This window comes from Herpailurus yagouaroundi, unplaced genomic scaffold (genome assembly GCF_014898765.1).
Source record: "Herpailurus yagouaroundi ecotype Mexico unplaced genomic scaffold, PumYag 77, whole genome shotgun sequence".
Lineage (NCBI taxonomy): Eukaryota > Metazoa > Chordata > Mammalia > Carnivora > Felidae > Herpailurus > Herpailurus yagouaroundi.
Window position 1 is genome coordinate 17,258,097 of NW_024412388.1, and position 14,956 is coordinate 17,273,052.

Below are 14,956 nucleotides of genomic sequence, written 5' to 3' on the forward strand. Positions count from 1 at the left end.
ATTCATAGCAGCATTGATCATAATGGAAAAAGGGAGAAACAACTCACATGCTCATCAATGGATGAATGAATAGGTAAAATTTGCCATAGCCATACAATTGAATATTAGCTGACAATAAAAAGAAATGTAACAGTGACACTTGCTACAACATGGGTGAGCTGTGAAAACACTACATCAAATGAAAGATGCCAGCCACAGGGGTGCCTGGGTGGCTCAGTCGGTTAAGTGTCCGGCTGTGGTTCGTGAGTTCGAGCCCTGCGTCGGGCTCCATGCTGACAGCTCAGAGCCTGGAGCCTGCTTTGGATTCTGTGTCTCCCTCTGTCTCTGCCCCTCCCCCGCTCATGCTCTGTTTAGCTGTCTCTCAAAAGCAAACAAACAAAAAGCCACTCATGAAAGAGCACAGATTGTGTGATTCCCCGTGTGTGACATGTGCAGAAGAGGCCATCTATAGAAAGAGACAACGGGTTAGTGATTGTCTCGGGCCAGGGAGGCCAGGGAGTGTTGGCTAAAGGGTACAGGGTTTCTTTGGGGCATAATGAATTGTGGCGTTGATGGTTCTAGAACTCTGTGAATATACTAAAGGTCAATGGATTGCATACTTTCATTGGGTGAATTATTTGGTGTATGAGTTATGTCTCAATAAAGCCATGTTTTAGAAGGTTTATCAAACTTCTGTTCTAGATAGTCAGGGAAGGCCTCTGAGTAGGTGGCTTTTCAGCTTTGTTGGTAATTGGCTCAAAGCTCTCAAACAGTAATAGATGACATTTTACTGAGCATTTATGTACCAGACACTGTGCAAAACATTTTTTTTTTTTTTTGAGAGAGAGAGAGGATGAGAAACAGGGTGTGAACAGGGGAAGGAAAGGGAGGGAGAGAGAGAGAGGGAGAGAGAGAATCCCAAGCAGCTTCCACACTCTCAGTGCAGAGCCCGACGCAGGGCTCCATTTCACACACTGTGAGATCATGACCTGAGCCAAAATCAAGAGTTGGACCCTTAACCAACTGAGCCACCAAGGTGCCCCTGTGCAAAGCATTTTATAATTATCACCTCATTTAATCCCCACAAAAACCTTGTGGCTTAGATACTGACAACCCCACTTAATAGATGAACAAATTGGAACACAGAGAGGTTAGGTGACTTGCCCTAGATCACACAGCTGATGAACGGCAGAACTAGGATTCAATGCTGGCTGTTTCCGACTTCGAGGCTATGTCCACTGAGCTAAAATACTGAGCTATACCTCCTGTCCAGTCTCTGAATTCCTGATGTTTCCCAGATCAGGAAGATGGCCCAATGTAAGATGGAGGAGATGGGAAAGAGCAGAGCCTTAAAGGAAGGTAGGGAAGGACATGCTAGGTGTAGAGGAGAGCAATGAGCATGCTAAAGGGGTGTTTCTGGGCTCAGGGAGGACCCTCACAGGGGGAGCAATATGCTAACATAGTGGTTCCCAAACGTTAGAGAGATAGAAACCGTCTACTGCAAGAAGCGAACGAGAAGCTTATTTAAAATGCAGATTCCTAGGCCTCGCTGCCAGAGATCTGATTTAATGGGTCTAAGTTGGGGGCCAGGAACCCAGTGTTAACAAGCTCCCCGTATAGAATGCAGAGGGTCCAGGGAGCACACTGTGAGGCGTTCAGCACCTTCAAGGTCAGCACAAGACTTCTCTGTGTGCCTCCCCCACCCCATTTTGGCATCCTCCTTTTCCCTCCTCCCTGATATCCCGTATCCCTGGCTCTCATTCTTCTCTCTGAGCCCAGAGACCCCATTGAGCAGGACAGACCTCCCGTTTTTGTTCTTGTTCTTTCCTCCACTTGGTGTGACCGTCCTACCTTCCTTTGCTCTATCTCTCCCAAGAGGCCTCATCACATCTCCCCTTCCTCAGCCTCCTATTCCACAAGGGCCCATCTTTTGGGAGTCTGCTGAAGTGTCCCCTCTTTATGAAATCTTCTCTAACAACATGAACATTTCTTTCCTGCATCTATAAAATGGGGCTGAAGCGCAAACAAGAAAATGTGCACAAAGGGCACTGTAGGCACTCAATAAATTGTGCCTATTATTTTTATACAGTAACATGCCTATTGTGATTCCCATTTTACAGTTGAGGAAAGTGAGGCAAAGAAGGATTAAGAAACTTGTCCAAGACCACCTTGCTAGAAATTGGTGGTACTTGGATTTGAACTGAGGCATCAGACGCTCAGCTTTAATCATCATGTGAGACTGGCTCTCATTGTGATGAGGCTCTACTGAGATAACAGATGCCAGGATTTTGGCACAGGGCCTGGCCTGTGGTAGGTGCTCAATAAATACGGGAGACTGAAGTGAACTGAAAGGCTTCTCCATCCAGGGAGAGGGGGGAGATTACCCAAAGACTTTACTGACCATGACGTCTCATGCTTTTTATTCGACAAGACTCAACATCTTAAGATCTCTGATGAGAACAGGATGTAAAAAAATAATTCAGAAAACAAAATTCAGAATGGTGTCCCACTCAAACCTTGGTGGGTCCAAAGCCTGTCGATCTACTTCACGGAGGGTGATTGTGGTCTTTAACTTTTCAGAACATTAAGGTGGTACAGAGATACTGGGGAAGGAGGAAGGATACATGGCAGTTGATCTGGGTGTTATTTTCCAATCAAGGCTCCATATGGAATGGAGACCCCTCCATCCTGACTCCCAATTCTCTTTCGGCTCAGGTCATTCACCTCATCTACCCTACATTGAACTCCATACAAAACTTAGGTAAACCAGAAAGCCTCCCATTTGTACCTGGGATCTTTCTACAGAGTCAGACAGCTTCCCCTCTGAATCGAATCAATGGGGAATCCTGTGGGTCACATTTCTTCCAACATGGAGGAGCTGTGAAAATATTGGAATAATAAGTGGAATCTCCGGTCTTGTCCCCCTTCACAAAGCTTTTGGTGGCACCGAAGTCAAGAAGACAAGAGGAGGAAGAGAACGCCGAACAATTCTATTGATGGAACCAAAACCCAAGAGCCCAGGATTGGCCCAAATCTCTGGAGAAACAAACAAGACAATTCCAGTTGGGTTACAGGTCACAAAAGATAACCAGAGTCACCACCAAATAAGACTAGGAGGCTTTCCGGAAATGGACCACTTTCTGAAATGCTTGCCGAAACTCTTTGTTAAATGCAGTATATATTATTGGATTGATGAGGGAGTTTAAATAGCCTAGCCAGGTGAAGAAGTCAAAGAGCGCTGGGTGGAGCCAGCAGGAGTCCCGGCAGATGGGAAGGACCAGAGATGCAACGAAGAAGGGCAGCCAGCAGATGATAAAGGCCCCCAGAATGATCCCCAGGGTTTTGGTGGCTTTCCTCTCTCGAGCGGCGTTAATCCTCTTCCGCTCCAGGACACTATCAGCCAGCTTGATTTTCACGTGGTTGAAAAAGAGAGGGGAGCCAGCCGCATGGGAATGCCCCTCATGGAGGCTGGAGCTGAGGGAGCAGAGCGAGGACCCCGCAGAGCCCGTGATGAGATGGGCCGTGGTGAAGCGCTTCCCATAGAGCGAAGGCGGATTCAGGATGCGGTTCCGGGCGGCCACGTAGATGCGGCCATAGAGGACGATGAGCAACACAGAAGGGATGTAGAAGGCCCCACACGTGGAGTAGATGGTGTAGGAGAGCTGAGACGTGTTCACCAGGCAGTCTGACATCTCCTCGTGAGTTTTGGCCTGCCGCCAGAAGAGTGGCGGGATGGAGATACAGATGGAGATGACCCAGACGGTGGCAATCATGGCGGCCGCGCGGCCCGCTGTCCGGCGTTTACTATACTGCAGGGCGTCAGTGATGGCCCAGTACCTGTCCAGGGCAATGGCACAGAGATGCAGGATGGAGGCCGTGCAGCACGTGATATCAGAAGACAGCCAGAGGTCACACAGGATCTGGCCAAAGCTCCAGGTGTGGGTGATGGTATAGGCGATGCTGACGGGCATGACCAAGATGGAGACTAAGAGGTCCGTCATGGCCAAGGAGCCGATGAGATAGTTAGCTGGGGTGTGGAGCTTCCTGGTGAGGAAGATGGTGGTAAGCACAAAGGCGTTGGAAAGGACCGTGGCCAGTGTGATGATGGAAAGGAGCAGAGCAAGAGAGATCTTGAGGGCCCGGAGTGTCCCTGGACCCCAAGTCTCTGGGGTTTCTGTAGCATTCAGGGATCTGTTAGAGGCCTCCTGGAGAAGGTCTTTCAGTGACTGGTTTGGCAGGGACATTCTAGGTGGCTCTCTCTTCCCACAGACTTTGACACCCCCAGCTCCTTTCACAGTTGTCCTGCTTACAGAGGAAGGTCATCCTTCTGTTGCACGCTGGTGGGAACCTTCCATCAGAACAGACCACAGTGATAGGACCTCGAGAAGACTTGACTATTTGAAGAACATTGAGACGACAGCTGGTAGTTAAAGGTCTTTCCTAAATGGGATGAATCCCAAGATGTCTCACTATTCTGAAAGTTTGTCCAGCAAACGGTCAAGCCCAGGGGACATGTGCTGAATTTGTTAGACATTTATCAGAATATCATACACCAGTGTGGGCAATGCTTTGGGACTCTTGCTTTTGGCATTTTGGCTCCTTCCAAAACTTGAGGGATAAATGTGTTTCATGAAAACTTCAGAATTTCCCCCATCCTATTCTGAGAAGAGTCTGGGTTTCAGGTTTCCTCTGGGGAGCTTTTAAAACTTTTAAAAGAAGTACCAACAGATTCAGAAAAGCAGTCCAGTCAATAGCTCACCATTTCCCCAGGTTCATCTTGACACATCATGTGGCACTTAACATCGGTTCCTGTCCCAGTGATCGGTTTGAGCCTGAATAGACAAAACATCCTGATTACGAAGACCTGAAGTGTGCATGAGCTGGGAGAAGGCAAAACACACAGATCACTGTGGGCTCATCGACAGGGGCACATGTTCAGAGCTCTAGGGCTAAAAAAAGAAAAAGAGGAAAGAGGTTTTAGAAGGACAATGTAGACACTTGAGATTAACCGTCAGTTTAAAAGCGTACTGCTTAGTGCTGGCAATGGTGCAGTGACACTGGCATTGTCAGAAGTGTAGGGAGAATACGGGAGAGGGCAATGTGCCCCACCCCCACAATTCCCAGAGGGGACAGAGCTGTTGGAAGCATCACAGGCTTGTTATAAATACATGAAATCAGCTTTGTAAATTATGAATCTGAAAAGTAAACAAAATAACTCCACACACAGGAAAAGAAAAGAAAAGAAAAGAAAAGAAAAGAAAAGAAAAGAAAAGAAAAGAAAAGAAAAGAAATAAGGGTCACCAGGAAAGACACCACATTTTTACAATGTTTTTCTCTAGGAATTGGGGAGGGGGAGGTGACCTTTCTTCTATTCATAAAACTTTTCCAAATTTCCTAGAATGAGCATGCATGATGCTTTTTTTCTTAAATGTTTGTTTATTTTTGAGACAGAGAGAGACAGAGCATGAGGAGGGGAGGGACAGAAAGAAAGGGAGACACAGAATCTGAAGCAGGCTCCAGGCTCCGAGCTGTCAGCACAGAGCCTGGCATGGGGCTCGAACTCATTAACTACGAGATCATGACCTGAGCTGAAGTCAGACGCTCAACCAACTGAGCCACCCAGGCACCCCTGAGCATGCATGATTCTTAAAGCAAACAAAAAAAGCAAAAACAGAAACACCTTTTGGTTAGTGAAGAGGTTAATTGCAAAAAATAAATAAATAAATAAAACCTTAAGCATTTTTTCACAGTGAAAGTTCAAATCCAGAAAATGTAGTCAGCTTTCTAAATGGAAACTGGCAGTTTGGCCACAAAAAACCTTAAAGACTCATTTTCTCCTCTGTGCCCCTCTGGGCTTGAATCTGAGTTTCAGTTTTTAGAGATGTGGGGTTCTTGGAGGTTGGGACCCCGAATCAGTGATCAGGGTGAGAGAAACCAGAGCCCGCTCTGTACAAGGCCCATCTCTGGCATGAGCCCAGCTGAAGTCTGTGGGGCCCGTGGGTAGCCCCTGATATACAGGGTTACCAAGAACAGTACCGGGGCACCTGGGTGGGTCAGTCGGTTGAGCGTCCGACTTCGGCTCAGGTCATGATCTCACAGTCCGTGAGTTCGAGCCCCACGTCGGGCTCTGTGGTGACAGCTCGGAGCCTGGAGCCTGCTTCGGATTCTGTGTCTCCCTCTCTCTCTGCCTCTCCCCTGTATGCACTCTGTCTCTCTCTCTCTCTTTCAAAATAACAAATATTAAAAAAAAATTTTTTTTTAAATATCTTCATAGAGGTGGGGAAACAGTCTCAATTTAAGAAAACCAATCTTAAACCACCTGCTCAAAAACATTCCCAAAGTTTGAAGGGTATTATTATTATGTCTTCCATAGAGCTCTTGCTATGTTCCAGGCATGGAGCTGGCCCTGGGGCCAAGAGTCACCCCTGTGACGTGGGCAGTGTGGCCCCCACCTTACAAATGAGCTGACCACACTCACAGAGGTGACATAACTGCCCAAGGTCACTCAGGTGGAAGTGGAAAAACTGGGTCCAGAGCCACTCTTGAAATTTCCATCCTTCTTCACGCTGCCTTGATCAGGAAGAAAAAGCCTTAAGGGAGTGAAACTGGTTTGGGGCCTCACGATGATAGGTGAAAATGATGGCCTCTCCTGACCCCTCTCGCTCTGTGCTCCACCTCAAAAGCCTCTGGTTTTTCTCCCACTTTGGTTCACATGGAAAATGTGAAGTTGGGTTGGATTCTTTGGAATCTTCTCCTTTCCAGACAGACTCGGTGCAGTCTTTTCTCACGAAAGACTGTATGCTTGCCCCCACAAACCCATGCAGTCACTCCTTGCGTTTCAGGCATTCCAATGACCTCATTCAGTGAAAGGCGTGGGCTCAGAAAAGCCTGGGAGGCTGGTGGGTGACATCTTGGGAAGGACAGGGTGGCTTACCTTGGTTAGGGTTAGGAATTCTGGGCTGGAATTCTGAGGGAAGCCACACGATTCTGAGGCTGCCTCCGTCCTCTCCTGCCTGCTGTCCTTCCCTACCCTAGACAAAGTTGGGGGCATTTCCCATAACCCAGCCACCTTTGGAGACAAAGACCGTAGCTCTATAAACAACTACCTCTCCTATCGCACTGCAAATAATAGATGTGCTTCCAGGAGTGAAACTGGTTAAAACAAATTAAAGCAAATTAAAACAACAGAGAGGGGACACTTGGGTGGCTCAGTTGGTTAAGTGTCTGACTCTTGATTTTGGCTCAGGTCACCATCCCACTGTTTGTGAGTTCAAGCCCTGAGTCAGGTTCTGTGCTGACAGTGCGGAGCCTGCTTGGGATTCTCTCTCTCCCTCTCTCTCTGCCCCTCCCCTGCTTATGCTCTGTCTCTCAAAATAAAGACATAAACTTAAAAAACAAAAAACAAAAACAGTGAGATACCATATTCACCTAGCCAATAAATAGGTAAAACATTTTGAATCGGTCATGTCACGTCATTTGGTGAGGGTGTGGACCAACAGGAATTGTCACCTACCACTAGTAGAGCGTGAAGTGGAGGAACCTCGTTAGCAAACAATCTGATATTATCTCATAAGGCAAAAGATGCAATGATTACCTCACCACCCAGTAATTTACACACAGCAGAGAAACTGTTCTCTGTGTTCACCAGCAGAGAGGAACAAGAATGGTCACGGTGGTGTTGATTAGAACGAACAACTAGAAACCGCCCAACGTCCATCCACAGCAGAGTGGTAGAACGTGGCGTTTTCCTCTGAAAGCACCACGGAGAAGCAAACCTAAGTAAACCAAAGCTGCACGCGTCAAAGTGGGTGCGTCTCATCAACACTTAGTGCCAAAGCCAAAACACGTAAGAAGAAACACACTGTCTAGAGATACAAATATATGTGGCAAAGCCATAAGGAAAGCAAGGAAATATTAAATATAAAATCCAGGATGGTGGTCACCCCTGGAGGGGAGAAAATGCAGGAATATGATGGTGGAGGGTTTTTAAAGGTATCAATGATGTTCTATTTCTTAAGGCGGTGGTAGGTACATAGACGTTTATTATTATTCTTTGAACTGTAGGTATATTTTAGATATACTCTTTTGTAGGGAATGATAGATTTGTAATTTTTCTTAATCAGTTTTGTACATTGTAAAAAAAACAAAAAGAACCCTACTACCAAGAGTAGCACTGATATATTTTGATACATTAATACCTGTTGATACATTTGAATCCAGAAGTTCTGGGTTCTGGTCCCAGCTCTGCCACCCACCAGCAGGTAACCAAGGGCAAGTCACGACTTCCCTTTGACCCTCAATTTCTTCCTTGGTAAAATGGGAACATAAGCATGGCTATGCTGCCCCAAAGGGTGTTTAGTACTTCCAATAAGATCATGTACATGACGTGCATTAAATTGTGGAGACCTGAACAAATGTAATGAGGGTGACAAAGATGACAGGCAATGGCTAAAAGCATACATTTAAGTCAGGCAGGATCGGGTTCCAATTCCTGTTGTCCATTTTCTTGCTATGGCCACTGGACAAGTCACTTAAGCTCTCTGGGCCTGCACAGCCTCAGTGATGGAGATGATAATCCATTCCTCAAAGGAGCTTGGGGAGAACTGATAAGATCATGGATCCAAATGCCCGACATAGTGAATGACGAGTTCTCTGGTTTCTCTAGGATGTGTCCGAGTACATTCAGGTCTGCAGGCAACAAGGTGTCTTCTGTCCACTGTCCAACGAGTCACCAATATCCATTTTGGTGAGTGATGTCTGCCATTGTCGGAAATACCAGCCACACTAGGGAGCTTCTCCCCTGCCCACCCCCGAGAGCCATCATGGCAGCAGCGAGGACTCCCCTCAGCCCAGTAGCATCTCCCCAAAATCAAGTTACACAGACCCCAGCTACACCATCCACCCCCAGCTCTAATGTCTCTGCTGCGAGATGGGGGTGGGGGGGTGGGGGGTGGCGGGGGCAGTGGTGGAAACCAGAGTCTCATTCTCAACTTGCTCCACAGAGCACCTCTACCCACAGCTGATTGGACCAGGGTGACATGTGACCCCAAATGGACCAACCAGATTCTCTCCTGGGAATTCAGCAAAGAGACCGTGAGCAGGTTAATGGATTGATGATGGAAGGGGAACAAACTTCAAGCTAAGGATCCTGAGGCTGATGTCTGGCCACTGTCATGACTGAGGCCAAGGCAGGTTTGGGGGCCGCAGAAAAGCGGTGGTAAATAAGAGGTCTGCAGAGAGAGGCAGAAGGGAGGGAACAGAGAAAGGAGAACCACCTACCTCAAGAGAGGAGGAGAAAGGAAGCTTCCAGACCCAATGGCACTCCTTCCTATTCTTGGATGTCCATGAGTGACCTCCGTACCCAGGAAACCTCGTTTGTACCAGCTCATGCTTTTCCTAGTTGAGCCAGTTCAAATGGACTGAGAAACAGTCCAACAGGCCCCCAGCAGGATTTCTGGGTTCCTTCCTCTCCAAACAATCCCAACTGTGAGATGGAGGCAAGTCATTTCACCTCCTGGGATTTCTTCTTCATCTGTAAATTGGGGTAATAGCACCTTTCTCCCAGAACTGCTCTGTGGATTCAGTGGGAAGGGTACAAGCCCAGACAGTGGCTGGTCCCCAGCAGGGCCTCTTTGGAGCCGTCTTAACAAGGGTTTCCTACCCAGGGCTCATTCGGTTTGCAGAAGATCAGTCACCTCCCCTTTCTGAAGGATCTTTATCTTAACGGAGTCATAAAAACTTGCCAGAAACCAAGAGGATATGTGGGTTTAATGTAGCCTCAGAAGCCAGGCTCATCCTTTTGTAAGGAAAAACAAAACAAAACAAAACAGGGTTCTGTGATAAAGATTTGTTGCAGTAGGAAAAATACCCCCCAGAGAAATTGTTGTCTGATCTTTCTCTAAAAGCCGTGCGGTATGGCTGCATGAGCCCTGGATGGGGAAATCATTCTCCACAAATCTGAAGAGTGCTTTACATTTTATTTTTTTTTTAATGTTTATTTATTTTTGAGAGAGAGAGAAACACAGAATCTGAGGCAGGCTCCCGGCTCTGAGCTGTCAGCACAGAGCCCAATGCTGGGCTCGAGCCCATGAAACGTGAGATCATGACCTGAACCGAAGTCGGACACTTGATCGACTGACCCACCCAGGCGCCCTAGAGTGCTTTGTATTTTACAAAGCGCATCCACATTTGTTATATCGTCTCCTTCTCTCTATGGCATGGGACCTCCCTCAGCCTCAGTTTCCTTCCCTGTAAAATCACAGTATCAATTTTACCTCCTGGGGGGCATCAGGAGCATGAAATAATGTATGTGGGTAAGACTAGAGAAGTGTTAACAGGGGTATGTATGTGCGTGTGTATCTGTCTATCTACAGCTGAGTGCAAGTTTTGACTTCTAATTAGTATCTTGAGCGAGTCAATCTTTCACCCATTTCTCTAATTATAAAATCTGGAAAATGTAGAAGATAAAACATAGCTAAACTGCTGACCAAAAACCTCCACTCCCAGCTCTAGAACTAACAAAAACATGCATGTACATCCGCCTAAACTCTTGTGTAAGAATTGTTCACATAGGCACTATTTAACAGCCATAAACTGAAAACTACCCAGACAGATATCAGCGGAAGAAGGGACAAATGACTGTGGCATATCCATCCAGCAGAATATCACACATCAGTGAGAAGGAATGCCAACTGTCCCCTACACACAACCATACAGAAGAAGCTTCTTTTGCTCAACACTGTGATACCACATGTGATTCAAATTTCATAAAGTTCAAGAACAGGCAAAACAGACCTACACGGATGGAAGTCATGTGAGAGTGTTGCCCTTGAGGCAAGGGGATGCAGTGACTGGGAGGGAGCACGAGAGGGCTTCTGGGTGAATGAAGGTCATGTTCTATTTCTCCAGCTGGGTGTGTTCATCTTTGAAAGTTCATCAGGCTGTACACGTGTGTTTGGGGCACTTTTGTTTTTGTAAAACATTTACCCCAAAAAAGTAGTGGTTAAGTGCCTAAGTGCCTAAGAACCTTAGCCACCAGTTCTACGGGTCAAAAGGAGACCCTGGGCTGGTCACTTAACTTCTCTGAATGGGGACAAGGGGCGCCTGGCTGGCTCCATCGGTGGAGTGTGCAACTCTTGATCTCGGGGTTGGGTACAGAGCGCTATGCTGGGTATAGGGATTACTTAAGAATAAAATCTTTTTTTTTTTTTTTAATTTTTTTTTTCAACGTTTATTTATTTTTGGGACAGAGAGAGACAGAGCATGAACGGGGGAGGGAGAGAGAGAGAGGGAGACACAGAATCGGAAACAGGCTCCAGGCTCCGAGCCATCAGCCCAGAGCCCGACGCGGGGCTCGAACTCACGGACCGCGAGATCGTGACCTGGCTGAAGTCGGACGCTTAACCGACTGCGCCACCCAGGCGCCCCAAGAATAAAATCTTTTAAAGGAAAGAAGGGAGGGAGAAAGGAAGAAAGAAAATGGGGATAATAACAATACGAACTTCAAACTGCTGTTATGTATTAGTGAGCCGAACAGAAAGCCCAGACATATAGTAAATGCTCCATCAATTACAGTTAGTTATAATTAACAGTCCCTCTCCGGCAAACGTGATTTAAATTTTTTTAAATGTTTATTTATTTTTGACAGAGAGAGAGACAGAGTATGAGTAGGGGAGGGGCAGAGAGAGAGGGAGACACAGAATTCGAAACAGGCTCCAGGCTCTGAGCTGTTAGCACAGAGCCCGACACGGGGCTCGAACTCATGGACTGCGAGATCATGACCTGAGCCAAAGTCAGACACTCAACTGACTGAGACACCCAGGTGCCCCACTGGCAAACATGATTTAGAAGGAACATTTTAATTATTTTTTTTAAATTGTAAATGTTTATTCATTTGAGAGAGACAGAGCATGAGTGGGGAAGGGGTAGAGGGAGAGAGGGACACAGAATCTGAAGCAGGCTCCAGGCAGGCTCGGAGCTTTCAGCACAGAGCTCGACGTGGGGCTCAAACTCACAGACCTGAGAGATCATGACCTGAGTCAAGGTTGGATGCTTAACCAACTGAGCCACCCAGGCACCCTAGAAGGAACATTTTAAATGATGCAATCCAATCTAATCAGCTGAGATTGCTGATGCCCAGAGAGGCAGGTACCTTGTCCAGGACCACATAGCGAGGGTTGGCACCCCTCGCAGCTCAGCTCAGTGTTTCTACTACCCTGTGCTGCCTCCACCTTCCCCTGTCAAAAGGAGGGGTATATTTCCTTGTCCCTCAAGTCCGAATTCAGCATGGACTAGCTATAGTCAACAGCATGAGGCAGAAATGACAATGAGCCAGTTTCAGATTTAGTCTTGAAGAGGCTGTGCATGTTGCCACTTGCACTCTGCCATTGCCATGAGAACATGTACGGGCAAGCCCACTGGTCCCGAGAGGAGGCGAAGACACATGAAGCAAAGCCACTTCAGCCAACTGCCCCAGCCAAAGCCAGCCTAGAACAGAGCCCCTCAACTGACCAACAGATGTATGTGTGAGCCCAGCTAAACCAGTAGAAATGCCCAGCCAATTTCAGATTAAATCAGCCAATCTCCTGATGCATGACTCGTAGTAATAAATGTCCTTTTAATCCACTCAGTTTGGGGATGGTTTGTTACACAGCAATAGCTGACTGATATAGTCCCCTCATTTGCTGAATAACCAAATTCTAATGCATAAACCTAACTCTGCCTTGGCTCTTTTCTCCCTTCTCTGCCCTTGCCACCACTCTCCTGTTTCAGGCCACCATCTTCTTTGGCTTAAATGGTCTCCCTGCTGCCACTGCTGGCCTCTCTCTATTCGCTTACCATATCACATCCAGAATCTTCCTTTTAACTAAAAGTCTGACCATGTCACTCTTTTACAATCGTCTAGTGGCTCCCAAGACACCTGGGATTCAGTCCCAGCTTCACAGCTTGGTCTTTATGAATTGGTCTTTATTTATATTTCCAGCATCATCTCCTGACCCAGCTGGCTGTGACCTTTGTACTCTGGTGGCACAGATTTGGTAGTTTTCATGGCACAGGGTGCCCAGTGCTGTTTCCTGCTCTGAACCTCTGTCCCTGTTGTGTCCTCTGCCTGGAAAGTATCCCCTCTGGTTGCCTAACCCAAATCACACTTCAGGACTAAGCTCTGGTGTCTCCCCAGGAGGCCTTCCCTAACCTCCCCCCAGCCCAGCTTGGGTTAGATACCCTGCTTCTGGTTGACCACCACACAGTGCTTACCATGCTGGACTGTCTCCATCACCGGACCTTGAGTGCAGGGACCATGTCTTATTTAACCCCTACAGCCCTGACACCTGACCCAGAGCAAGAGATCAATACCTGTTTATGAAAGTCTCCCTGAACTGGTGAGGAATGGACTCTGCGAACAGAGCCTGGCTTGAGAGGTGGGAGCCCTGAGCTTTTGCTTGGCTCTGTCATGAACTCTCTGTGGCCTCAGATAAGTGAGTCCCTGCTCTGGGCCTCAGTTTCTCCATCTTGAAAATGCGAGGGTTGGACCAGATCAGAGATTCTCTGGCTGTGCATTAGAATCTCCTAGGGGAGCTTTAAAAACATACAAATACTGTTAAAAAATATATACAAATGTCCAGTCCTTACCCCACCTAGAGCCCAGGCACTGTAATTTTTTCAAGCTCCCTGAATGTTTCGAGGAGATTGAGAACCTCTGGCCTGGGTGATCACTGGTTATCTTTAAAAAGTCCAAGGCAGGGGCGCCTGGGTGGCGCAGTCGGTTAAGCGTCCGAATTCAGCCAGGTCACGATCTCGCGGTCCGTGAGTTCGAGCCCCGCGTCGGGCTCTGGGCTGATGGCTTGGAGCCTGGAGCCTGTTTCCGATTCTGTGTCTCCCTCTCTCTCTGCCCCTCCCCCGTTCATGCTCTGTCTCTCTCTGTCCCAAAAATAAATAAAAATAAAATAAACGTTGGAAAAAAAAAAGTCCAAGGCAGGTGAAGCCTGTTTTCCAGGCCTTTGCAATAGCCAGGGAAGTATGAGAACTCAGCCTCTTCCTACTTTCAACTTGACACTGGGTTATTACCAGCTTTCAGCAGGGAAGGGGCCACCTTGGAAGACTAAGTGTGTTACATAAAGGCTCTTGCCTTTGTGGTTGGTTGACAACTCACTAGATTCTCCCATGCTTGTGCGAAAGTGGGCAAATGGGGTTTTAAACTCTCATCATCTGCCTCTAACTACCCCTTGGGGCAGAGTTAGTATGCCCATTTTACAGATGAGAAAACTGAGGTCTAGAGAAGTGAAAATGACTGGCCTAAGGCCACACAGGTAGTATGTGACACAGCTGGGATTGAGAGCCAGTGCTGAGAAACTCTAGAATAGCCAATCCTGGCCACACATGGCCACTGAGTGCTTTAAAGGTGGCCACTGAGATGTGCTGTAGTGTAAAACACACTGAGTGTCATTTTCCTTTTCTTTTTTTAATGTTTATTGACTTATTTTGAGAGAGACAGAGAGAGAGAAAGAGGGAGAGATAGAGAGAATGAATCCCAAGCAGGCTCCACGCTGTCAGCACAGAACCCTATATGGGCTCTCAACAAACTCTGAGATCATGACCTGAGCCAAAATCAAGAGCTGGTCACTTAACCTATTGAGCCACCCAGGCACCCAAAACACACTGAGTTTCAAAGAGTTAGTTAAAAAAAAGAATAAAATATCTCACTAACAATTTTTTATATCAGTTGCATGATAATATTTTAGACCTATTGAGTAAATAAAATATGATTGAAATTAATTTCACTTTTTTCTTCTTTTAACACAGCTACCTCTAAATTTTCTAAATCTAAAATGAGGGGCGCCTGGTGGCTCAGTCGGTTAAGCGTCCGACTGCAACTCAGGTCACGATCTCACAGTCCATGAGTTCGAGCCCCGTGTTGGGCTCTGGGCTGATGGCTCAGAGCCTGGAGCCTGCTTCCCATTCTGTGTCTCCCTCTCTCTCT

General features: G+C 47.1%; 1 protein-coding gene across 1 annotated transcript in view; it reads right to left on the bottom strand.

Moving 5' to 3' along the window:
* Nucleotides 1-2,382: 2,382 nt before the first annotated feature.
* Nucleotides 2,383-14,956, bottom strand: part of HTR1D (5-hydroxytryptamine receptor 1D) — a 15,458-nt gene continuing 2,884 nt past the window's right edge. Inside the window, exon 2 of the mRNA XM_040464564.1 lies at nt 2,383-4,928. Within this exon, the coding sequence (XP_040320498.1) occupies nt 3,090-4,223 (1,134 nt within the window). The 5' untranslated portion in view covers nt 4,224-4,928 and the 3' untranslated portion in view covers nt 2,383-3,089. The remainder of the gene's footprint in view (nt 4,929-14,956) is intronic.